Source organism: Garra rufa, chromosome 4 (assembly GCF_049309525.1).
Source record: "Garra rufa chromosome 4, GarRuf1.0, whole genome shotgun sequence".
NCBI lineage: Eukaryota > Metazoa > Chordata > Actinopteri > Cypriniformes > Cyprinidae > Garra > Garra rufa.
The window spans coordinates 43,660,591-43,684,157 of NC_133364.1; the positions used below are offsets into that span (position 1 = coordinate 43,660,591).

Sequence of the window (23,567 nt, forward strand, 5' to 3'; positions counted from 1 at the left end):
AGTTTGACATAACATTTTTGTTTGTTTTATTGTTGAACTACAAAAGAGTAAACTGATATTAAATGTTTAAATTAAATGTAAATTAATTAGATTTTTTTTCGTGCATGCGCAATTCAAGGTGCAGCACCGCCTGCTTTGCGACACTCCACGTCAATTAACGTCAACAAATTAACAAACGCAATAATGGAGAAATCAAGGCGGTGGCACACAGACAAGATAATTTTTTTAAAAGTTTGGCAAGACGAGTTTTTATTAACTATGTCTAGTTTGCAAAAAGTCGGTTGCTGTTTTAAAAGAGTACAATATCCGTCGTCATTATGAAACTAAACATTCTGCAGCTTTCTCAAAGTACAGCGAAAACAGAAGGCTAACGAGCTGCTTGCTAAACTTCGACTCGAACAGAGCGCGCTGCTACGTCCTTCAACAGCACAAGAAAGCGCCACACGGGCCAGTTATCAGATTTCCGCTCTAATTGCTAAAAGTGGAAGAGCCTTCGCTGCTGGAGAGTTCGTCAAGGAATGTCTTGCAGTGGCTGCAGAAGCGAATGTTCTCACAAATTAGCCTGTCAAGAAATACTGTCACCCGATACAGAGGACATGGCTCAAGACATTGGCGAGCAAATCAAGACAAAGGCAATTTCATTCTCTGCCTATTCAATAGCCTGCGACGACAGCACCGACATAACCGATTCCGCACAGCTGTCTGTATTTTTGTGTGGTGTAAATGAAACTTTTGAAGTGACACAAGAGCTGGCTGGCATTGATACCCTTTCTGATACTAAAGGACAAGATCTCTTTTTTGCTGTTGAGAGAGTGTTGGAAAAAATATAATTAAAGTGGGAAAAGATGGCTGGCATTACAACTGACGGAGCGCCGGCAATGGTAGGGAGGAAATCTGGCCTTGCTACATCAGTGTCTCAGAAAGTCAGTGAATGTGGAGGAGAAGTTGTTAGGTACCACTGCATTTTACATCAAGAACAACTATGGGCTAAATCTGTCAGGCTTGTGGATGTGATGCATGATGTCGTCCAAATTGTTAACAATAGTCGCTCCGAGGCGCTTTCTCACCGACAGTTCAAGGCACTGATGGAAGAGATGGATGCGCAATATGGTCATGTGTTGTACCACCAGGAGGTCAGATGGCTCAGCAGAGGAAAAGTTCTCTGGAGATTTTTTGATCTGCGTAATAAGATCAGAGTTTTTCAGGAAAGCAAGGATGGTAATATTCAAGTGCCCACTGATAAGAAATGGCTCTCTGACATGGCTTTCCTTGTGTATGTAACAGAGATGCTCAATGTTTTGAATGTTCAGCTCCAGGGAAAGGACCAGATTATCACCCAGCTTTTTGATCACGTCAGAACCTTCAAACAAAAACTACTGCTGCTCAAAAGACATCTCTCAGCAGGTAACCGTAACATTTACAGTTATAATATTCAGGAAATTTTATGTGCAATTATAATTATATTATTAGTAATTATATTTAGAATTATATGTGGAGTTTGCATTTATAATCAGTCATGTCAGCATTTGTGTTTTTGTTGTACTTCAAGCTGATCAAATTTGCTTAAAATTGTCATGAAGTAATAATTTCCTCTTTTTTTCAGTAATTCTATTTTTTTCTTCCTCTGTTTTACATGCCTGCTTTGCTCGTTTCACTTCCAATCTCACACTGTTCTTTCTGTTTCTCAACCCACATTCAGGAAATTTTGCCCATTTCCCTGTCTTGGAGAGGTAGGCATGGTGAAAGAGAAGGTCCATGAATATGATGCTGTTCTCAGCAACCTTATCCACTGCTGACTTTCAGTTGTTTGCTCAACCCTTCACCATCAGTGTGGATGCAGTCAGAGCTGATCTTCAGATGGAACTAATTGATCTTCAGTGTGATTCAGAACTGAAACACAAGTACACATCTCCTCCTTTGACAGACTTCTACAAATGTGTCCCAGCAAACAGGTACCCAAAGATGTGCCAGCAGGCACAAGTGATGCTATCTCTGTTTGGCAGATCTTCTGCGAGCAGACTTTCTGTCTGATGAACTTGAACAAGAGTAAACTCAGAAGCAAACTAACTGACTCTCACCTACAAAATATCTTGTCTTTGTCTGTAAGTCAGCTACAGCCCAATCTTGAAAAACTTCTGAAAAATAAGGACCAGTTTCATATCTCTCATTAGGTCACAGACATTGCAACTGAATGGTTTTATTATTCCTCACAGCTTGACTAGTGTGTCTGGCATTGAACTGTTTAGGGTTGCCACCCGTCCCTTAAAATACGGAATCGTCCCGTATTTGAGATTAAAATTTCGCGTCCCGTTTTAAATCAATACGAGACGGGATTTGTCTCATGCAAATCATCCCACAAGCATTTTATGAAGATGCCTCCTTTCCTACTATTGATTGGGTAATACTTGATGTCATCGTTAGTTTGATTGGTCTTTTTGACTGTCCAGTGAAAAGGGCGGGTCTTTTAAGCAGAGTCTGCCAAGTGTTGGCAGAGAGTATAATATAAAAAATGTCGTGTGACAAAATGCCTCCATTGAGCATCATTTCCGCAATGACAGAGCTAACAAAAATCAAAGCACAGTCAGACAGTTCTTCGTACTCCAAGTCTCTCCCGAAGCAGACATTGCAATGACAGTATAATTATTATCAACAATATTTAGGTTAATTGCTAAATAATGTTAAAAATGTAACCCAGACTGTCAAAACCTAGCTGGAGTATTTTTTTTTTTTTTTTTGTAATTACTGTTTTCTCCATGAAATAAAGAACAGTCAGTGAAAATAATAAAAATATTTGATCCTGGACCACAAAACCAGTCATAAGGTAAATATTTACAAAACTATTATGTATGCACTATATAAAAGCTCTATAAATAAGCTTTCTATTGATGTAGGATAGGACAATATTTGGTCGAGATACATCTGTTTGAAAATCTGGAATCTGAGGGTGCAAAAAATCAAAATACTGAGAAAATCACCTTTAAAGTTGTCATAATTAAGTTCTTAACAATGCATATTACTAATCAAAAATTACATTTTGATATGTTTACAGTAGGAATTTTTCAAAAATCTTCAGGGAACATGATCTTTACTTAATTTTCTAATGATTTTTGGCATAAAATAATTTTGACCCATACAGTGTATTTTTGGTTATTTCTACAAATATAGCCCATCGACTTAAGACTGGTTTTGTGGTCCAGGGTCACATATATGTATTTAATATTAACTGAGTAAAACCATGTCAACAACTGAAATCCCAGTGAAATGAATGGCTAAAATCAAACTTTATCTCAGAATTAGATTTGGCCTGGTTTTCACACACTGGGTCACAAATTGTAATTTGTTAAAATTCTGTAAATACAATGTACATGGATTACATTCCAATGTAATATTATGATTTGGTTGTTAAGGATAAGTCAGACACATAAGCATTAATTTATTAGATGAAACATTACATTTAATACATTAATAAACAACATAATACCCATGTAAAGAAAATAAACAAGTAAATTGCAACATTCCATATTTTAAAATTAGAAATAGGCTATATTAAAACTTACTAGCTAATGTTTGTAGCTAGTTTATGTATGTGCTGTTTCCATGTTTGGATGGGTGTTACTGCAAATAATGACAAATATTTTAGCCGAAATCTGTCATCAATACCACTTTTTTTAAAATTAAGTTCATTCATATGATCATTAGAGAAGTCTGTTGAGTTGTAAAAAAAAGAAAAAAAGAAAGACTGACTGCATCTGTTTACACAGATTTCAATAAAAGACCACCACTGCCATGCCATTGGGCCTGTGATCACTGTGGTCTTTGTCCCCAAGGGATGTGGCCCCCGCTGCAATATGCGTCCCTTATTTTTTCGTATTAAAAGTGGTAACCCTAAACTGTATTGTACATTGAACACTTGCAGGTTGTTTGTTTTTATTGTAATAAGTTCATTAAAATGCAAAACTTTACAAATAAAATTGCATTAGTTAATCAGATTAAAGTTGTTTTATATTTATTTTAAATATTATGAATACCCTGCTATAGGTTTTTTTTTCTCAGCAAGGGAGAAACGCTTCAAGACTTTTATTTTGGTCTGGCGATGTGACGTCATAAGGCTGCGCCGCACTCCTGCTTCTGTGTTTCGCTTTAAGCAAGGTGTGTGCTTTTATTCATTTATGGTGTTTAAATAAAACTCATTTAGAGATTTATATATAAATGTGTAGCTACAGTATTTTAACCAATGTAACACTGCGAAGACTTATTCAGTGATAATAATGAAGTTTATTTTGTGCGTGTAAACAGCATGTGCACAGGACTAACAGAAACGTTTAGTTTCATTCACTCAGAAACTGAATCAATCGCATCGCAAAATGATTCACTGTTTTGAATCACTCGAATCAGAGCTCACTGACGACTCCTGCTGCTCAAAACAACGAGCATGTAACACCTGTAATGACAACTTTTATAAATCAATAGCAAATGTTTTTATGAACGTGAATGTATTAATGTAGCCTACATAACATTACATACTAATACAAACGGTAGCATTTTAGGTTATATAATTTGAGTTATTTTATTAATTTGAATGCTAGGGTTTCTGTGCTGACAACTGAACTAGAGCTGATTGAGACACACCCAGAGATTGTTTCTGCATTTAAAAATGAAGTTTGTATTTATTCATTTTTTTCTGTTAATTAATCTAATCTTAAACAGGACGAAGTGTCCAAAAACAGAAAAACTCCTGAAGAAGCAGCTGAGATCCACGTGACACGTGACAATTTGAAAGATGGCGTTTATTAAAGAGGAGAGTGAAGACATGAGGATTGAAGTCAAACATGAAGATACTGAAGAACAAACAGGTTGGTTTTCATTCTCAAAGCTGAACTCACTCATTTGATTAAATTGTCCAGCACCACAGAAGACAGAAAACACCCTTACATTTAACTCTGCACCTCATACAAAACTATTGTGTCAGAGAAGACTGCGACTGCAATGCATTGTCATTTGAAATATTTAGTATTTTGGACATTTTTTGCAAAAAAAAAGTTATTGTGATTGCACTTTTCTGTCGTGTTTTTAATATACTGTATGTATTTTTATATTAATTATAAAATGGCTATGTTTGGGGTTAGGCTAAGGGGTCTAAAAATGTAAATCATTTATCAATGAAATAAAAATTCTAATAACTAAATTAGTAATTTATTAAAAACTGCTTTAAACAGTGTAATAAGTGAAAATTGTATGTTTTAGCATCAGTCAAAACATTGAAAAATGTATGTTTTATAAACAATGAGACCAGGCTGTAGGGCTGCAACAACGAATCGATAAAATCGATAAAAATCGATTACTAAAAGCGTTGGCAACGAATTTCATAATCGATTCGTTGTGTCGCGCGACGCAGAGACATTTGGTTGTTATTATATATATATTTAAAAAAAAAAATGAGCGCAGAGCGGAGTGGACACATTCGGTCTCTCTTCCGGCACCTCATAAGCTGTGTTTCCATCCAAAGATGCGAATTTAACTTATGTGCAAAACTGGAACATTTGAGCGCACCGTTTCTACATTATATATATATATATATATATATATATATATATATATATATATGCTGCCCCGATTTATATCAAACATGTTTGATATTTAAGCCTACTTCGGCTAGCGTACTTTCACAGCAGCCAATGCTCGATCGCAAAACAGCTGGTGTACGGGTCGTTGGATAGTGGAGATGGAGAAAACTACTTCTATAGTTTTTGTAACACTGTCTGTCTGTATAATGTGTCAAAAAACATACCACAACCGTAAGGAGAAAGAGGAGCTCTGCTGAGGTGAAATCGTCTCAGTTTTGAATAGGGCTGTGACGGTGGCACGTTGTTTTTTTTATATATACACTTCAGTCAGCTAACAAGCAGCCTAAAAACGCTAAAATAAATCAAAGAAATAATATATTTAATTAAGAAAGTAGCCTAAGAGTATTAAATAGGTTATTAAACAAACATTCCTTGTAAAAATGTCCGACAGCTCATGAATTTTTGGCCGACTGAATTTCCAGTCCGACTGTCTTTTTTTCTCTTTCTCTTCCTCATTACACAGCTGCTGATTTTAATAGCAAAGTGATTACATTTATTTTCGTTCCTTTAGTTTATAAAGTTAATTTAGAGATATATTTGGAACAGTTTTTGTTTGTTAAATTCAAGTTTTTGTTTTTTAAAGTTATACTAGCAAACAGCGGCAGACAGATCAAAAGCCTGCTTAATTCATCGCGATTTAAATTAAAATCCATTGATATAATAAACTTAAAACATATCACAATATTCGTTTAATCATTCAATCAATATAAATCCAAAGTTTGTGCGGAGAGAAGCGCGCTTTGCAGCGCATGGACACGCCAGTGCAATGTGGAATTTCTTTTTTGCTCATAAAGGTAAGAGTAATTTACCACCCGGGCCGGAACTGTAAAGGGTCTATCTTAGTTTGTGTGTACTAACAGTATCAAAAAAATGTGCTCTTAAAGAAAACAAACAGAATACGCTTGATATCTTTGGTTTAAACAGGAGCGCTTCACAATAATTAACCGAAACCCAGGTAATTGCCTCACAAACACAATATCTATAGAAAGCTTTAAATTATTATTTTACTATAAAGCGAAATAATTAAAATCGAAAACAAAACTCTTTCATTAGCTAATCCATAAAGATGCATTAGGCATTAATGAGCAGGGTCGTCAATTTCATCTTTGCAACACTGAATCAGAAAATACTAGTTTATTAATAAGTAATTCGAATATTTACTTAAATTTTGCCTTGACACATTCATGGTAATTACTTTTGCTGGGGCTTTGAGGCCAGTTTTGCGTGCATTTGAATGCGGAACTCTTCCAGCTGGTCGCTGCTGATGGCAGGACACTAAACACCGCCATGGCAGAATGAATGTAGCAGAAAGTTAGTCAAGTTATCCCGTTCCAGCGTGCAAAGTCACATGACTTTTTTAATGCGCACTGAGGAATTTAATTTGAGAGGCTTCTTGATGGGAAATGCAGCATGTTCACCACAGCAAGCCGCTGTCTTGACGGATAGTAATTTTAGTTTATTTAGTCTATATATTTGGCAGATGTAAAGCATACATGTGTATGTTTTTTGTGTTAGTCCATTTTTATTTTATTATTATTATTATAACAGTTCAACGAGCAACATGTTCGTGCACTTTCTAAAGATTTTAGTTCTGTTTTTGAATAAAGGGTTGTAAATCCCTTGTTTGTTTGTTTTTTATCCGATTCATCGATTAATCGAAAAAATAATCGACAGATTAATCGATTATTAAAATAATCGTTAGTTGCAGCCCTACCAGGCTGGGAATGCAGCATTAAAGCGAAACCTATACTGTCAATGTTGTTCATTTTCAGTTCCTGTTTTTTCATATTTGGTCACTTTCTGTTCTTGTTTAGTTTGATTGTTTGATTTCTCGCACCTGTTGTGTTTATTATCCTTTAGAAGTACAAGTTCCTGTTTGTTCCCTTCTAATGTTTGTTGTGGAATTATGACAATATAATTATTAGGGCCGGGACTTTAACGCGTTAATTTAGATTAATTAATTACACAAAAATAACAGGTTAATATTTTTTAACGAGTTTAAACACAATTAGTTTTGCACCGCGGAACGTTTCTCACTGGATGAGATTCGGCGGACTGATTATACTGGAGCACCAAATAGCGTTCAGACAAGCTGCGTCCGTCCTAAATAGTATTGTATGTCCCAAATCGTAGTATGTTTAAAAAGTATTCCAAAGATTCCCGGATGGTCTACTACTTAACGATCAATGCACACTCTAATGGCTAATATTGCCCACAACACACTGCGCGGTGAACGAGGATTCGATTAGAACTACAAACACGCATAAAAAGTGTTAAAAAACTACAAACATGGAGGATATGCGTGACCAACGGACAGGTAGAGAAAGGGGTTTGAGTGATAAATAATCATTGTGTAACCTGATAAAAAATATTTTTTAAATGTTATCCGCGTTATATTCCATGTGCAGCAACATTTATAATGATAGGGTTTGGTCATTAACGTTTAAATGCATAATTAAGCAAACACAAGAGCAGAGTTCTGGGCATGAAAGACTCGTTAAAGAACGTGCCTCTTAAGTTCTCTCTAATACGGTAGGAAATTAAATTAAACGAAATGTAGATAATGTTAACTGTGATGATTGACAGGGCAGTTTAAACAGTGACAGGATTCAGGTAACTAAGCAACAGAGCGTCCGTTATAGTTGCAGTTTTGACGAAGTAGTACATCCCAAAGCTTGCCTACTATTCTGCTACATTCTCAAAAGTATGTACTTTTCTTCACAAAAAGAGTACTTAGGCATAATATAACTAGGCGAATTGGGACGCAGCAAAACAAACCACAGTGAACATGGACAAAATAGCTGATGGGACCGCTTTGGTTGGCCCTGTGGATGGGAAATTTTGTTATAAAAAAGGAATGGATGGAAGCGTCGATAAGAGCATGGTTGTGTGCAAGCTATGCAACAAGGAATTCGCATCTCACTGTAGCACATCGAGCATATTGCTACACTTAATGGCAACATTGCACTGGTCTGTTGGACTTGGTTGAACAAAAATAAACAATATTTTGTTGCTTAAGCTTATGTATTCAGTCATTATTCAGTGGTATACTAAAAATCCATATAAAAAAACTCACTTCTCACTGTTCTCAGGTCAAATATTTATATGCGATTAATTTCAATTAATTAATTACAAAGCCTCTAAATAATTAGATTACATTTTTTAATCGAGTCCCGGTCCTAATAATTATATTATATCAATATGTGATTAAAGGGATAGTTCACGCAAAAATGAAACTTTGATGTTTATCTGCTTACCCCCAGGGCTGTATGTAGGTGACTTTGTTTTCTCAGAAAAACAAACAAAGATTTTTTACGAAAACCGGTGCAGACTGTCAGCCATATAATGTAAATGAATGGACACCAAACCTTTAAAAGTAAACAAAACGTGCACAGACATATCCAAATTACACCCTGCGGCTCGTGACGATACATTAATGTCCTAAAACATGAAACGAAATGTTTTTGCGAAAAACTGTACAGTATTTATATCATTTTTTTTTACCTTTGATACACAGCCACATCGAGTTTAGCATCAGGCTCGTTACACATGTAGCACTCTGGTGTAGTTTACGCAAACACCGGAAGCGATCTGTCGCATGAATACGACACGGACACTCATTGTTTACACAGTGCACAGAGATTGTGGGTATAGCGGCTATTCAAAATGGTAATTACTTACGCTGATCCTGATTGTTCAAACCCATTTAAAGCTAAAAGATTATGTTTGCTTGCGCAAACTCATCCGGGACTTTTAACCGATTTCCCCTTACAGCGTTTGCATATACTACACCAGAGTGTGTTCACATGTTACGAGCGGGAGGATGAGCTCGTGCTCAGGACAGTTGGACGTGGCTGTGTATCAAAGGTAAAAAAATGATATAAATACTGTTCAGTTTCTCGCAAACATAGATCTTTTCGTGTCTTAGGACATCAATGTATCGCCACGAGTCGCAGGGTGTAATTTGGATTTGTCTGTGCATGTTTTTGTTTGCTTTTAAAGGTCTGGTGCCCATTCAGGTCCATTATTTGGCTGGCAGACTGCACCGGTTTTTGTTAAAAATATTCGTTTGTATTCTGTTGAAGAAACAGTCACCTACATCTTGGATGCCCTGGGGGTAAGTAGATAAACATCACATTTTCATTTTGGGTGAAACTATCCCTTTAATTACTGAAAAGTTTCTTTTAGTCTATTGTTAGCACTAGTCTAAATGTTTATGTCTGTTGCTTTGTGCCGTTGAACTGGTGTTAACTAGTATTTTATTTTTCTTTTTACCTCAGACCTGATGGCACTGAAAGAGGAGAGTCAAGAACTGAAGGAAACAGAAGAGAAAGATAAGAATGAGAAATATCACGATTTCAATATCGAAGATAAACCAATTGGTTGCTTTCAAATTGAAGAGAATTCCCCACCAAAAAACCCTCAAAAAACACAAACTACAAACCTCAATCCCCACTTGGTAACTCATATTGGAGAGAGCTCTTTCACCTGCCAACTCTATGGAGAAATATTCAATCGTAAAGAAAGCCTTAAAATCCACATGAAAACTCACATTGAAAAGAAGCCATTCATATGCACTCAGTGTGCAAAGAGTTTTACACAGAAAAAAAACCTTAACGTCCACATGAAAACTCACTCTGGAAAGAGACCGCATGGATGTGATCAGTGTGGGAAGAGTTTCATACATAGAAAAACCCTTAATGTCCACATGAGAATTCACACCGGAGAGAAACCTTACTCCTGTCCTCAGTGTGGAAAGAGATTCGCCATTAAAGGAAACCTTAAGATTCACATTAGAAGTCACACTGGAGAGAAACCTTTCACATGCAATCAGTGTGGAAAGTGTTTCAGAAATAATGTTAACCTTAATAATCACATGAGGCTTCATTCAAGAGTGAACAGTTTTAAATGTCATCAGTGTGAAAGGAGTTTCACAGACATGAATCACCTTGAGGATCATGTTAAAATTCACATCGGAGAAAAACCTTTCATGTGCCATCACTGTGGAAAGAGTTTTACATACAAAGCAAACCTTGAGAATCACATGAGAGTTCACACTGGAGAAAAGCCCTTCACCTGCCCTCAGTGTGGAAAGAGTTGCACGATTAAAGGAAACCTAAAGGTTCACATGAGAACACACACAGGAGAGAGACCTTACAAGTGTCTTCAGTGCGAGGAGAGTTTCACATATCAAAGCGACCTCAAACATCATTTGCAAACTCATTCTGGTGATGAGGTTTAGAAAACACAATGATTACTTGTATCAACCCCTTCTCGTTTCTTCAGATATCTACAGGTATGGAATTATGTTAAAAGTGATATACTCATTTTGAAATTTACCAATACCCTAAACATCTTTATATTTGTATGACATCTGATCTCAATTTAAAGGGACTTGTTTCTAGATTTGATGAATATTTTAATAACTCAAGGGTTCCTCCTACACAACATTTGAAGATATAGGTATAGATCTTTCAGAGCACACTTGGACCGAGGGCCTTTCAGGAATTAGGTGTTGCATTATTCTTGAACCAGGTTACATTCTATATACCCCAGGTAAAAAAAAAAAGTGCACTAAAATACACTTTAAGTATACTTAGTACACTTTTCAGTAATGTACTAAAAGTGCTCTATTTTCGCACACTAATTCTGTACTTATTGTACTAAAAAATAGTATTAAGTATATGTTAAGATAAACTTAATACCATCTAAGTGTACTCAACTGTGCTATTTTGAGACACCATGAAATTGAACTAAAATGTGCTTTTAACATACTACATCTGTATTTAAAAATATATATTTAGTTACAACTAGAAATACACTTGAACCCTACTTTTAAACATTTATAAATATATTTATGACTAATTTAAAGTATAACAATAATATATTAAAAGAATATACAAAGTGTGAAAAAAGTGTGCTAAAATACAATTTAAGTACACTTAGTGCACTTCCCTAATGTACTTAAAGTGCTCTATTTTCGGCCACTAATTTTGTACTTAATATACTAAGGGGTGGTTTCCCGGACCAAGATTAAATTAAGACAGGAGTAGGCCTTAATCTAGAATAGTTAATCATGTTTTAAAAAATGGCTTTCTGAAACACAGATTAAGTACAGATTACTAACACCTGGACTATGGAGTCCTCAACTAAAATACACTCGATTAATTTAATACCACCTGTGCAAATCAGGATTAGCTAGATTGAGGTTGCCTATAAAACATGGAATGAACCAAGAAAAGGTTAAAATTGTATGCAACTGAGAAGCAAATGGCAATGGAAGTTGAAAAGCGAGTACGATCAAAGAACTTTTCTGAACATGAGAAAAGTCTTTTAAAGCAAATAGTTTCGAGACATCCTGTTATCGAAGATAAACTGCACACATCAGCTGTTGAATCAAAGAAAAGGAATGCCTGGACATCTATTTGTAATGAATTTAATGCAAATGAACACACATCTACAAGAACAATACAACAACTTCAGGTAAGAATCATTAGTTTTATTATGGCTTTTTAAAATCACTGTTGTATTTATAATAGTTATTTAATACAGGTGTTGTGGAAAAATATCAAAATAAACCTCAAAAAAACTGTTGCTGAAGTTCGAAGAGAGAGGTTTAAGACTGGCGGAGGACCTGCAAATAAAGACTGTGATATGTTGGATGAGTTACTGACAGGAATACTGGAGAATCAGCAACCTTTGGAGAACATACCAGATGATGACCATCTGGACAGTTCAGATGATGGATCACATGCACCTATATTAAGTATTTGAATTTGATTTTGGCTTTTGTTTCTCTCCTCTCAAACTTCTATTTGCTTCTGTCATATGATGTGAAAGATTTTCCCATTTAATCTGTATTTATTTGACCATATATGAACTGTTCATGTTTCAAGGAGAAGGTCAAAACAGAACTGAAGAATTGGAAAACAGCTTACCCTCCACATCCTCAGAAGCAAGGGTGGCAATGTCTGCCAGTACTGGTAACCAGAAGAAAAGACTCACTGTTCATGAAAAGTTGGCTAATGATTTTCATGAACATAAATTGAAGTATCTTAAGGAGGAGCATGAAATGAAGATGAAGATACTACAAGTAGAACTGGAGATAAAGATGAAGGAGAGAGAGATGCAACAGGCTCAAATGTCACATCAGTACATAAATCTGTGAAATATTGTTTTATTAAGAAAAGATGGATGTTGTGGTGGTTTCAGTAACATACCATACCAAAAAGTTGTACACTTTTAACAAATATTTGGTTTTATTATTACATGTATCAGATCTGAACAGAGGGTTGAAAGTTAAATAATGTAAACAGATCTATTTAAAGTGGCACAATGCAAAAGCATCCCTGTATGCAAGTCCTTCTCTGTGGTTTGTTGTAAATGGTGGCACATCTGGATTGTCATCCTCTTCTATTGGGGGATCTGGGCATCCCTGCTTTTTTAGGTAGTTGTGAAGAACAGCTGTTGCAATGATGACAGTGCAGCATCTACTTGGTTTGAATCTGAGTGTTTTCCTAAGGCACTGAAAACGACTCTTCCAAACACCAAACATGCGCTCGACTAAACCCCTTGTGCGCATATGAGCCTGGTTGTAGCGCAGTTGTTCAGCTGTTGTTGGGTGCAAGTATGGCGTAAACAAGAAATCCTTCTGAGCATACCCACTGTCACCAAGCAAAATTCCATTATGATCTCTTCTTTCAAATTGAGTATACAGAGATGAGTTGAGGAAAATTCGGGAATCATGTGTTGCACCTTTCCACCGTGCAACAATGTTTGAAAACTCTAACTGGGGAGTGCATACACCTTGGACATTTATGGAAAACCAGTTCTTTCGATTCCTGTATTCCTCAGCATCTGGAGTAGAGGGACGCTTAATGGGAATATGGGTTCCATCTATGCAACCTATGACTCCTGGGAAATTTCCATATTCATAGAATAGTACCTTGTAGTTAGCCTGGGTTCTAGCATCAGGGAAGTTTATGTAATACGCTTTTAATTCACAAATGGCCCTGCACACTCTGTGAATGACTTTACATACTGTTGGTTCACTGACACCACATAAATCCCCAGTTTCTCGATGAAAGGTGCCACATGCCAAGAACCTTAAAGTTAAGAGCACCTGGAGACAAACTGGAATAGGCTGTCCTCTTTGGGTCACAGATGAAAGCCTGGGTTCTAAGAGTGAAATTATCTCCACTGCATTTACTTTATGCATGCGGAAACGATCTCGAAAACTTATTTCATCAAAACGTTGCAATGGGTCACTTCTGTCTGCAAGAACTTGCCTGGCTGGTGGAAATCGCTGATCATCATTGACATAGTCCAAGTAATCCATGTGTCCTCCAAATGAAATTAATCTGAAGTTAAACCTGCCTCCTGGTAGGTTTAATTTAAGCCTGAATTTAGTCCTGAAGTTGCTCTAGTCTTCCTCCAGGAAATTAGCCTATTCAATTCTGGACTAGACTATGTCTTAGACTTTTTAAAACCCTGACAGAGAAAGCACATTTCTGTTAGTCTGATTTAAATGGCCATTTTAGTCTAGGACTAGGCTTAATCTTGGTCCGGGAAACCACCCCTAAAAGTTATTCTTAAGTACTCCTTAAAATAAACTTAAGATCATCTGAGTGTACTCAACTGCAACTGCTATTTTGAGACACCATGAAGATGAACTAAAACGTCCTTTAAACATACTATCTCAGCATTTCCAAAAAATGTATTTTGTTACCACTTATAATAAAATTGAAACATATTTCATAAACCTATAAATATACTAATTATACATAAAAAATAAACTTACTGATTATTTAAAATACAATAATAATATATAACAAATGTATACAAGGCGTATTTTAATGTATTGCCCACATGTTTTTATTAATAAAAAATACATTTGTTGATTATTTAAAATACATGAATAATATATGACAAATGTATACAAAGCGTATTTATAATGTATTGCCCAAATATTTTTATTAATAAAAAAATACACTTGATGATTATTTAAAATACATGAATAATATATAATAAATGTATACATAGCATATTTATAATGTATTTTTTATTAATAAAAATATGTGGGCAAGACATTATAATTACGCTTTGTATAAATTTATTATATATAATTGATATATTTTAATTAATTAATAAGTGTATTATAATGAATAAAAATGTATGGGCAATACATTATAAATACGTTGTCACGAAACGTGTAGGAAAGCAAAAAATAACGTCTTCAATAAAAAGTCTTCAATAAATCCTCAGGCAGAGTAACAATAGACAGGAATGGCAGGAGAAGACGTGCACACAACGAAGGAACATAGGTGCAACGCTTGTAGCCGGACAAAGAAACAAGGAAATCAAACAAACTTATAAAGGGGAGATAATTACAACAACAGGTGGAGGGGATCACACTAATGAGCAGGAAGACCAAAAAAGGGCATGGGAGAAACCAAACAGACAGTCCAATGGGGGAAACACTGGGAAAAACCAAGACAAACAGTCCAAGGGCGTGACATACACTTTGTATACATTTATCATATATTATTCATGTATTTTAAATAATTAAGAAGTGTATTTTTTATTATTAAACATATCTGGGTAATACATTATAAATATGCTTTGTATACATTTGTTATATATTATTCATGTATTTTAAATAATCAGTAAGGTTATTTTTTATGTATAATTAGTATATTTAAAGGTTTATGAAATATGTTTCAATCCTATTAGAAGTGGTAACAAAATACATTTTTTGGAAATGCTGAGACAGTATGTTAAAAGCACATTTTAGTTCATCTTCATGGTGTCTCAAAATAGCACAGTTGAGTACACTTAGATGATCTTAAGTTTATCTTAACATATACTTAAGAATAACTTTTAGTATATAGAGTACAAAATTAGTGGCCGAAAATAGAGCACTTTAAGTACATTAGGGAAGTGCACTAAGTGTACTTAAATTGTATTTTAGCACACTTTTTTCACACTTTGTATATTCTTTTAATATATTATTGCTATACTTTAAATTAGTCATAAATATATTTATAAATGTTCAAAAGTAGGGTTCAAGTGTATTTAGTTGTAACTAAATATATTTTTTTAAATACAGATATAGTATGTTAAAAGCACATTTTAGTTCATCTTCATGGTGTCTCAAAATAGCACAGTTGAGTACACTTAGATGGTATTAAGTTTATCTTAACATATACTTAATACTATTTTTTAGTACAATTATAGTACAAAAAGTACAAAATTAGTGTGGGAAAATAGAGCACTTTTAGTACATTACTGAAAAGTGTACTAAGTATACTTAAAGTGTATTTTAGTGCACTTTTTTTTAACCTGGGAGAATTACCACACTCAAAATCAATTTAAGTGTTAGTGCTAATAATGCATTCTTATTAAGTGTACTTTAGTACAACTTTTGAGAAAATGTACTTCTACTACGATACATTACTAATAGATTTTTAATAAAATCAATTTAATATAACTTAAAATTACCACACTCAAAATCAATTTAAGTGTTAATGCTTATAGTGCATTCATATTAAGTGTACTTAAGTACAACTTTTGAGAAAATATACTTCTACTACAATACATTACTAATAGATTTTTTTATTTATTAACTTATTTTAAATTTAGGATTAGTATGTAAACAGTTAAACTAATGTTTAAAGCATTTAAAGCACACTTTTGACAAACACACTAATAAAACTCTTTTGCATGTTTTTTCTGTAGTATATTTTATTTTAGTACACAAATTTATTTAAGTATTACTGGTATTTAGTATACTTTTTTCAAGTGTACTTAAGTCCTACTGAAGTATAAACATACTTTTAATTAGTGTATTTATAGTGTATAAACATCACACTTTTTTAACACAAAAAAATAACAATGTACTAAAAATGTATTTGCGGGTATTTAAGTGTATTTTCATTGCATTTAAGTATTTTTTTTTCACCTGGGTGATAGTTGATCCGGATGTTGGACTGTCTTGTTGGTTTGTCTTGGTCTTGTTCTTGTTGGATTGTTTATTTCGCCGTTGATCGTCAGTGGATTTGTATTCATCACGGGAGATTCACGCCACGTCATCACCAGCCATCAAGCCTCTGTGCCACCCAGCCGAGAGATACCATCATCACCACGGAGTTTTGTGTTCACTATATTTGTCTTTAATAAAAATTTGTGTTCACTCTGCATTTGCTTCCACTCTCATTCATTCCCATCACAATAGTAAAATTCCATTAAAATAAATCGTAATGTCCAATAGGATTCTAAGAATCCAATAAAATCCTACAGGAAAAAGCTAAATTCCATTAAAATAAATCATAATGTCCAATAGGATTCTAAGAATACAATAAAATCCTAAAGGACAAAGTAAAATTCCATTTAAATAAATCGTAATGTCCTATAGGACTCTAAGAATCCACTAAGATCCTAAAGGATAAACTGAAATTCCATGAGAATTTTTTGAAAAGGGGATAGTGTCACTGAAGTGAAGAAGTACTGATGGAGATGGTACAACAAAAGTCATTTGGAGATACTAAAAAATTTGCAACAGATTAAAGCCTGTTATTTGTATATTTATTCTAGTATAGTTGTTAATGAGTTACAAGGCTGAAAGCAAGAGGATAATTATGTAAAATGTTGTAATGATAATAAAAGAGCTTTATATTATGTAGTAAATGAAAAACACTGAAACAGCCTTGGTGTTCAAGTGTTCCTGCACATTTATGCTGAAAATAAACATGAATTGCATAATTAAGTCATTTAATTGTTTTCCTCTCACAGATCCATTTAAAAATGCTAGTACATGGATAATCAGCCCATCCTGTTGAAAGACTGATAGCACAATTCTCGCCTTCATGTCCATTGGGCTCTTCAGAATTCCAGAACCTGCATCAACAGATCAGCATTAGCTGTTCAGATCTTCATTCTGTGTGATATAATACTGACTGTGGTAATCATTAAGTGATTTCTCACCTAAAGGTCAGTGCGCTGTTATCAACCCATTTCCATGTGTCCTCTTCATCACTGTCAGTCAGACCAATCCAGACTTCACTTCCACTGGACATTTTCTTCACAAAATCCTGAAGAAAAAAGAAAAACAACTTCTGGTTACAGATCTGCCCCCATAATATGGTAAAGTAAGTACATTTCACTCACTTGTTTTTCGCTGTTGTTAATGATGATCAGATCTGCTCCTCTCTCTGTACAGTGTGTTCTGCTCTCAGCCCAGCTCTTTGTCTCATTGGAAATGTAGTAAAGACTGAATTCATAGTAAATCCATCCATCTGTGAACATCCATCTGAACTATCAGCTTTTTATTGTCATTCACAAATGAATAAATAAATATATATTTTTATTTTTATTACTGACATTGTTGATGTTGTTTTAGTGTCGTTTAATAATACCTTGAATAAATGTTGACAGTTTATTTTTCTCTTGATTGAACTGTACATTTAGTTGAATTAAGTTGGTGTTGTTGGTTAGTAGCTGGTCTCTTTCTTCTGTGAGGTTGGTGATCTTGGTTAGTAGTTGTTGTCTCTCTTGTGTGTAGTTTGTGGTCTTTGTATGGATGTGGACACACAGCACTATGACTGCGGTCAGCAGAAGAACACACAGCAGCCCCAAACACACTGCAGCTGCTCTGGAGCTTCTGATCTTCACACCATCACTTACTGAAGATGATAGCTATGGTGTAAGTCTATTCACTTCCCTTATATCATATACTTCACATCAACTGAAAACATGCCAACTGTAGGCTAACTTTTATCCCTTGTCAGATGTTTATTGGTGTTGTTTTTGTTTTTGTATTTCATTAGTAAATGCAGAAGAATTCTAAACCCAAAAATGGTTTCCCGATTATTCCCTCATCCAAGATGCACTGTATATGACTTCTTTCTTCAGCTGAAGAAAAATTTAGCTTTTGGTGGAAAACATTCCAGGAATGTTCTCCATCTAATGCAAGTTGTTGTGTTTTGCAGTTTAACCAAAATGTGGCAGCATATTGTGTATAAGGGGTGCTACATAAGATACTTTAAAAAGTTGTAATATAGTTCAGAGAGATGTAGCAAGTTCTGAATAAAGAATCACAAGGAACTATTTGAGCAGTTACTAAGTACCCAAGAACACAACACAAGGGAACATGGCTCAACATAAAGAATTTCCAACAGTCCAAAATCCATACTTGGGCAGCTTTAATTAAATCTACAGTTGACAAATAAGGGTCTTTTTTAACCAAAAAAATAAAAATAATAATAAAATAAAATATGGGCTGCAAGATTATTCACTGCCCTGTTATTTACAAGTGGAACATGTACAACTGGATGACCTTGAAGTAATAAAATAATAATAATGAAAAGTAAATTTTAAGGTCAAGTATTTAATCTTCCATACCTGTGTGTTGAGCTGTTTGAGGTTTCGCTGGGTTGCAGTTCTCTGTGTCATTTTTATGTTTCATGTCTCTTACAGCCTCTGCACTTATATAGATATCAATAATCCTTTCTATTTGGTCTTCTGAGTCCATTATTGCCAACAAACTAACGCTAGTTTCTCTGCTGTAATGGACTGTGTTGTGCTCCTCATCTGTGTTTGTATGGCCAGTATTTATGCAGAAAGGAACTGTTTTTGTCGAAATGTCTATTTAAATTTATTTAAATTTATGTAACTAAGGAACCTCATCTCACTGCAGAAGTACATTGAAACTCTCAGTTTGAACAATGTGGACAGTATTTATTTATATTAGGTTCAAATGCATACAGTATTAATTTTAACAGGTGCTGAAGGAAAGAGCTGCATTTACAAGCTTTTCCATTTGCAGAAATGAACATCATTTTTTAGCCTGGTTGTCAGGAGAGAAACTGATTCAAACAATCTCTATAAAAAAAAAGTAAAAGTTAAAAAAATAAAAAAAATAATATATATATATATATATATATATATATATATATACGCGGATGTATACCAAAGACTATAGAATATGGTCGCGCGTTTATGTCTCCTTCGCCAAAACACAGACGGGATCACGTCGTCCTCCATTCATAAAAACCGAATCTACTATAGCGCGAAATGCCACATAAATTAGTCGTTTTTTTTTATTCATAAATCAAATATTGTCTGTCACTTAATTCAAATCGCGATATGGACTAGTGTCTGTGAAAACTGAAATGCAAAAAGACCGTTTTAATATGAATCCGGTATGTTCCGTTTGCCTAGCTGTATGTATGAAATTCATACTAATAATGGTGGAGACGCGCTTACTGAAACACATGTGACGCTCCCGGTAATTTTTGGCATTTTCATCTCACATGAACAGATAAACTCAATCTCCAAAACTGCTGTGAGTGTCACTTTTACTGTTTCATTTGAGAAAACTCGCATCATGTCATACTGTATACACAGAAACTTCACGGCAACCTGTCAAAATAAAAGTACGGTGTAACATGTTTAGTCATTATTTGGGTAGCACACATATTCTGAATGCCTTCAGCAGAATTCAAATTAGCCATTTTAATCTAGATTAATTCCAAGATTTAATCTAGATTTAAAACGAGACATTGAGAACTCAGAAAAAGCACCGGTAGTTTATTTACAAGAAGATTTATACAGACATCTTCCACCAGGAACAGAGCAGTCGCCACCATCTTAAATGTAGTCACGATAGGTCGAGTGTCGAGCACGAAGGAAACTACAACCCGATACCATCTATGCCCGATACGTTGATAACCTGATAAATTCATTGGTGCTCGACACTCGATTTGTCGTGACTAAGTTCAGGATGGCGGCTACCAAATTTTCTCTACCAGGTACTGTCTGTATAAATCTTCTTGTAAATAAACTACCGGTGCTTTTTCTGAGTTCTCAATGTCTCGTTTTAAATGTCAGGGCCCTAGGAAGTCTACCGATGAAGTGCGGAGCTACTTTGTGCCTCGTAAATGGCGTAAAACAGTGATTTATTTACATGGCTTTTCCGATGCCCTGTTCACTCTCATAGACAGCCTGTTGTGAGCATCGGCTAACTGACCCCAGATTTCGGACAGCTGGACACAAACCGAGATGAAATATGCAAGGTACGTTCACACTCGGTATCATGATTCAATACACTTTAGGTCAATATCACACCGGAGTTCTCCTTTAATATATATATATATATATATATATATATATATATATATATATATATATGTATAAGGGCTGTCAAATGATTACAATTTCAGTGGATTAATCATGATTAATCACTATTTGCAACACCTGAATCCTAACCATTTTTTTTTTTCTAAAATGCATACCAAAATATAAATAACAGGATACATAAATTTCACATTTTCATATTATGCCAGGGCCCGCATCGGGCCTGTTTTAGGCTACACTACTTATTTTTTATATTTTAGACATCCATCAATAATGTCGCGCTGGTGGAAACAACACAAGACTTTCGCTTTTACTTTCGATTACGGCTGGGATGGCGCAACTGGAAGAGATCCGCGTTCAATCGCACGCAGTAGGCTAAAACAAATACCGGCAAAAATAAATAATAAATGTGTCGGGGAAAGAGTAAGGACATATCTGAATTATTTATTAATAAAGTGTATTCACTGTGAGTCAATGTGAGTCAATGTCGCAAAGATTCTGCAATTTCATTTTTGGACGCGCCTTGAGAGAGAAATTTATCGTTAAGGATTACATATTAAACAAGTTTTTGTTTTCGATTTGTTTTATTTCATCAAGTAATAATTAAAAACTTTCTATAGATATGTTTATCATGTCTGTGAGGCATGCATTTAGCTTTATTTTTGTTAAGCACTCCTGTTCAAGAACAAGACGACCGAAAGCGCATCATTTTTGTTTTCTTTATTTTATAAAAACACTGCAACGTTTTTTGGTGTATTACTTTTTCCTTTGTGAGCAAAAATGACGGATAATTTGAAATTGCTTCCACTGAAAAAAATGCAATTGATTGAGCTGGTGCCTCGATGACCTGCAAAGCGGCTTTATGTATCTTCCACTCTCCACTCTGTCACTGTGTCAGTCACCGCTCTTTCGAGAATGAATGTAATTGTACGATGTACAGATGTAATTCCCAAAACATAAGAAAAACAAAATTTTCATACAAATTCTGAATGGATTATGGCATGGAAAGTGCAAAGCGCGCTCCCTTTATTATCACTAAAAGCGTCACAAATAGTTCATAGAGATCTCACAACGTTCCGTTATAATCAATAAAGCTTTCTAAACTACACAATGAATCTTTTATTTACATCGCGTCTACACTTAGTCAGGAGATGAACAACGCTGGATTGTTTGTCAGATCTTCAATTGCTTTACTTTCGTTTGAGGGTAGGCTATATAGCACCGTCTACCCCAGTAGAACCGGGCCTAAGCTTGGCTATAACCACTCCAGTTGCAGAGGGGCTGTCGCAAAGGCTTGTACTTGTTAACTGTACCATCATCATTCTTTTTATATTTGTATCCGTCCATAGGCTCACCTTGCTCCATCTCGCCTCTAGCTCCCCAATCCTGACAAATAATTTGTCACGCTGCGCATGCGTGAAATGCGTTAAAAAATTTGACTTAATTAACAACAGCAAAATAATTAACGCCGTTAACGCGTTATTTTCGACAGCCCTAATATATATATATATACATACATTTACACAATAAATATATATATTATATATATATATATATATATATTGTGACAAGCATTCCGAGAGATCATCAGCATTGCTCTGGAAACAAACAAGCACCGCCTGCTCACGCTCATCACCGAACCAATCTGCGGTGGTACTTGGTGTAAAAAGAAACAACTGCCTTAAAAAAACTGTGGAGTTTCCAAACATCAGCCTCGAAACCTTAATGACTTGTAGAAGATCTGCAAAGAGAAGTGGACAAAATCCCTCCTGAGAGGTGTGCAAACCTGGTGGACAACTACAAGAAACACAAGAAACTACAAGAAATGCAAATCAAGTTATAATAGTTTAAAATGCGTTTTTCTGGATTTTTGTTGTTATTCTGTATCTCACTGTTGAAATTAACCTACCATTAAAATTATAGACTGATCATTTCTTTGGCAGTGGAACAAAGCAAACGTACAAAAACAGCAGGGGATCAAATAATTATTTTCCCCACTGTACACTCTAAAAAGTGCTGGGTTATTTTTGTAATCACATTGCTGGGTTAATTGTGCTGGGTCAAAATTCTGGGTTGTTTGAGGCACTGTAAACACACAGTTGGGTTGATCATGCTGGTTCAAATGGACTATAAGGGGTTCTTTCACTATGAACACCTGGGTTGGGTTATTTTGACCCAACCAGTTTGTTTATTTTTTTTCACTTCATCGAACATTCTGGATTCTTCACTCGTCTCCTCGCCAGGCGGTCACACACCTCGCAGCAAGCAGGATTATAAGGTAAATTAATAATATGATTATATAATTATTTACCTTTATTTTTAATAAGTTGTGTTTTAGAGCACACTGATTTCACTGTTTAATGCAATATTTGATATGTCGCTGTGCGGGGTTGGCATTTTATTCCGTGAATGACGAACGTTGTAACTTAAGCAGCCTAGCGATGTACTTTTTTTGCCTCAACAATCGCTTTATTTGTTGTATAAAGTGTGTATGCGTGTGTGTGTGTGTGTAGTGTTATTTGTATAAATTACAGTATACATATGGCCTTTATTTTAACGCCTTATGGAAAGAGTAGGTCAGAAATACGGGGGTAAGTTCCTTTACTGTCTGCATACTGTATGGCTTTGTAATGTTATGTCCAAATTAGATAATTTCATACAAAAATTGATCTTTTAAGGGCATATTTTTTCAAGTAAATGTCTGCGACGTGACGAATCCAACGATAGATCCATATGTTTTATGTTGATGTAACCTGCGTCGCGGCGACAGTGCAACCCTCACTTACAAACAGTGAAATATACAAATGAGCG

General features: G+C 35.0%; 2 protein-coding genes across 2 annotated transcripts in view; one reads left to right on the forward strand and one right to left on the reverse strand.

The window, feature by feature from the left end:
* The first annotated feature begins 4,711 nt into the window (after positions 1-4,711).
* On the forward strand, positions 4,712-16,820 carry LOC141334066 (uncharacterized). The gene is made up of 3 exons (XM_073839219.1): positions 4,712-4,853; positions 9,905-12,390; positions 12,521-16,820. The coding sequence occupies exons 1-2, from the start codon at positions 4,781-4,783 to the stop codon at positions 10,864-10,866; spliced, it is 1,035 nt and encodes a 344-aa protein (XP_073695320.1). The 5' UTR covers positions 4,712-4,780; the 3' UTR covers positions 10,867-12,390; positions 12,521-16,820.
* Positions 16,821-17,389: 569 nt separating this feature from the next.
* Positions 17,390-23,567, reverse strand: part of LOC141332960 (uncharacterized) — a 15,162-nt gene continuing 8,984 nt past the window's right edge. The window contains exons 2-5 of the mRNA XM_073837917.1: positions 18,079-18,304; positions 17,790-17,931; positions 17,607-17,713; positions 17,390-17,519 (exon numbers count right to left, since the gene is read on the reverse strand). Coding sequence (XP_073694018.1) covers positions 17,390-17,519; positions 17,607-17,713; positions 17,790-17,931; positions 18,079-18,304 — 605 coding nt within the window. The remainder of the gene's footprint in view (positions 17,520-17,606; positions 17,714-17,789; positions 17,932-18,078; positions 18,305-23,567) is intronic.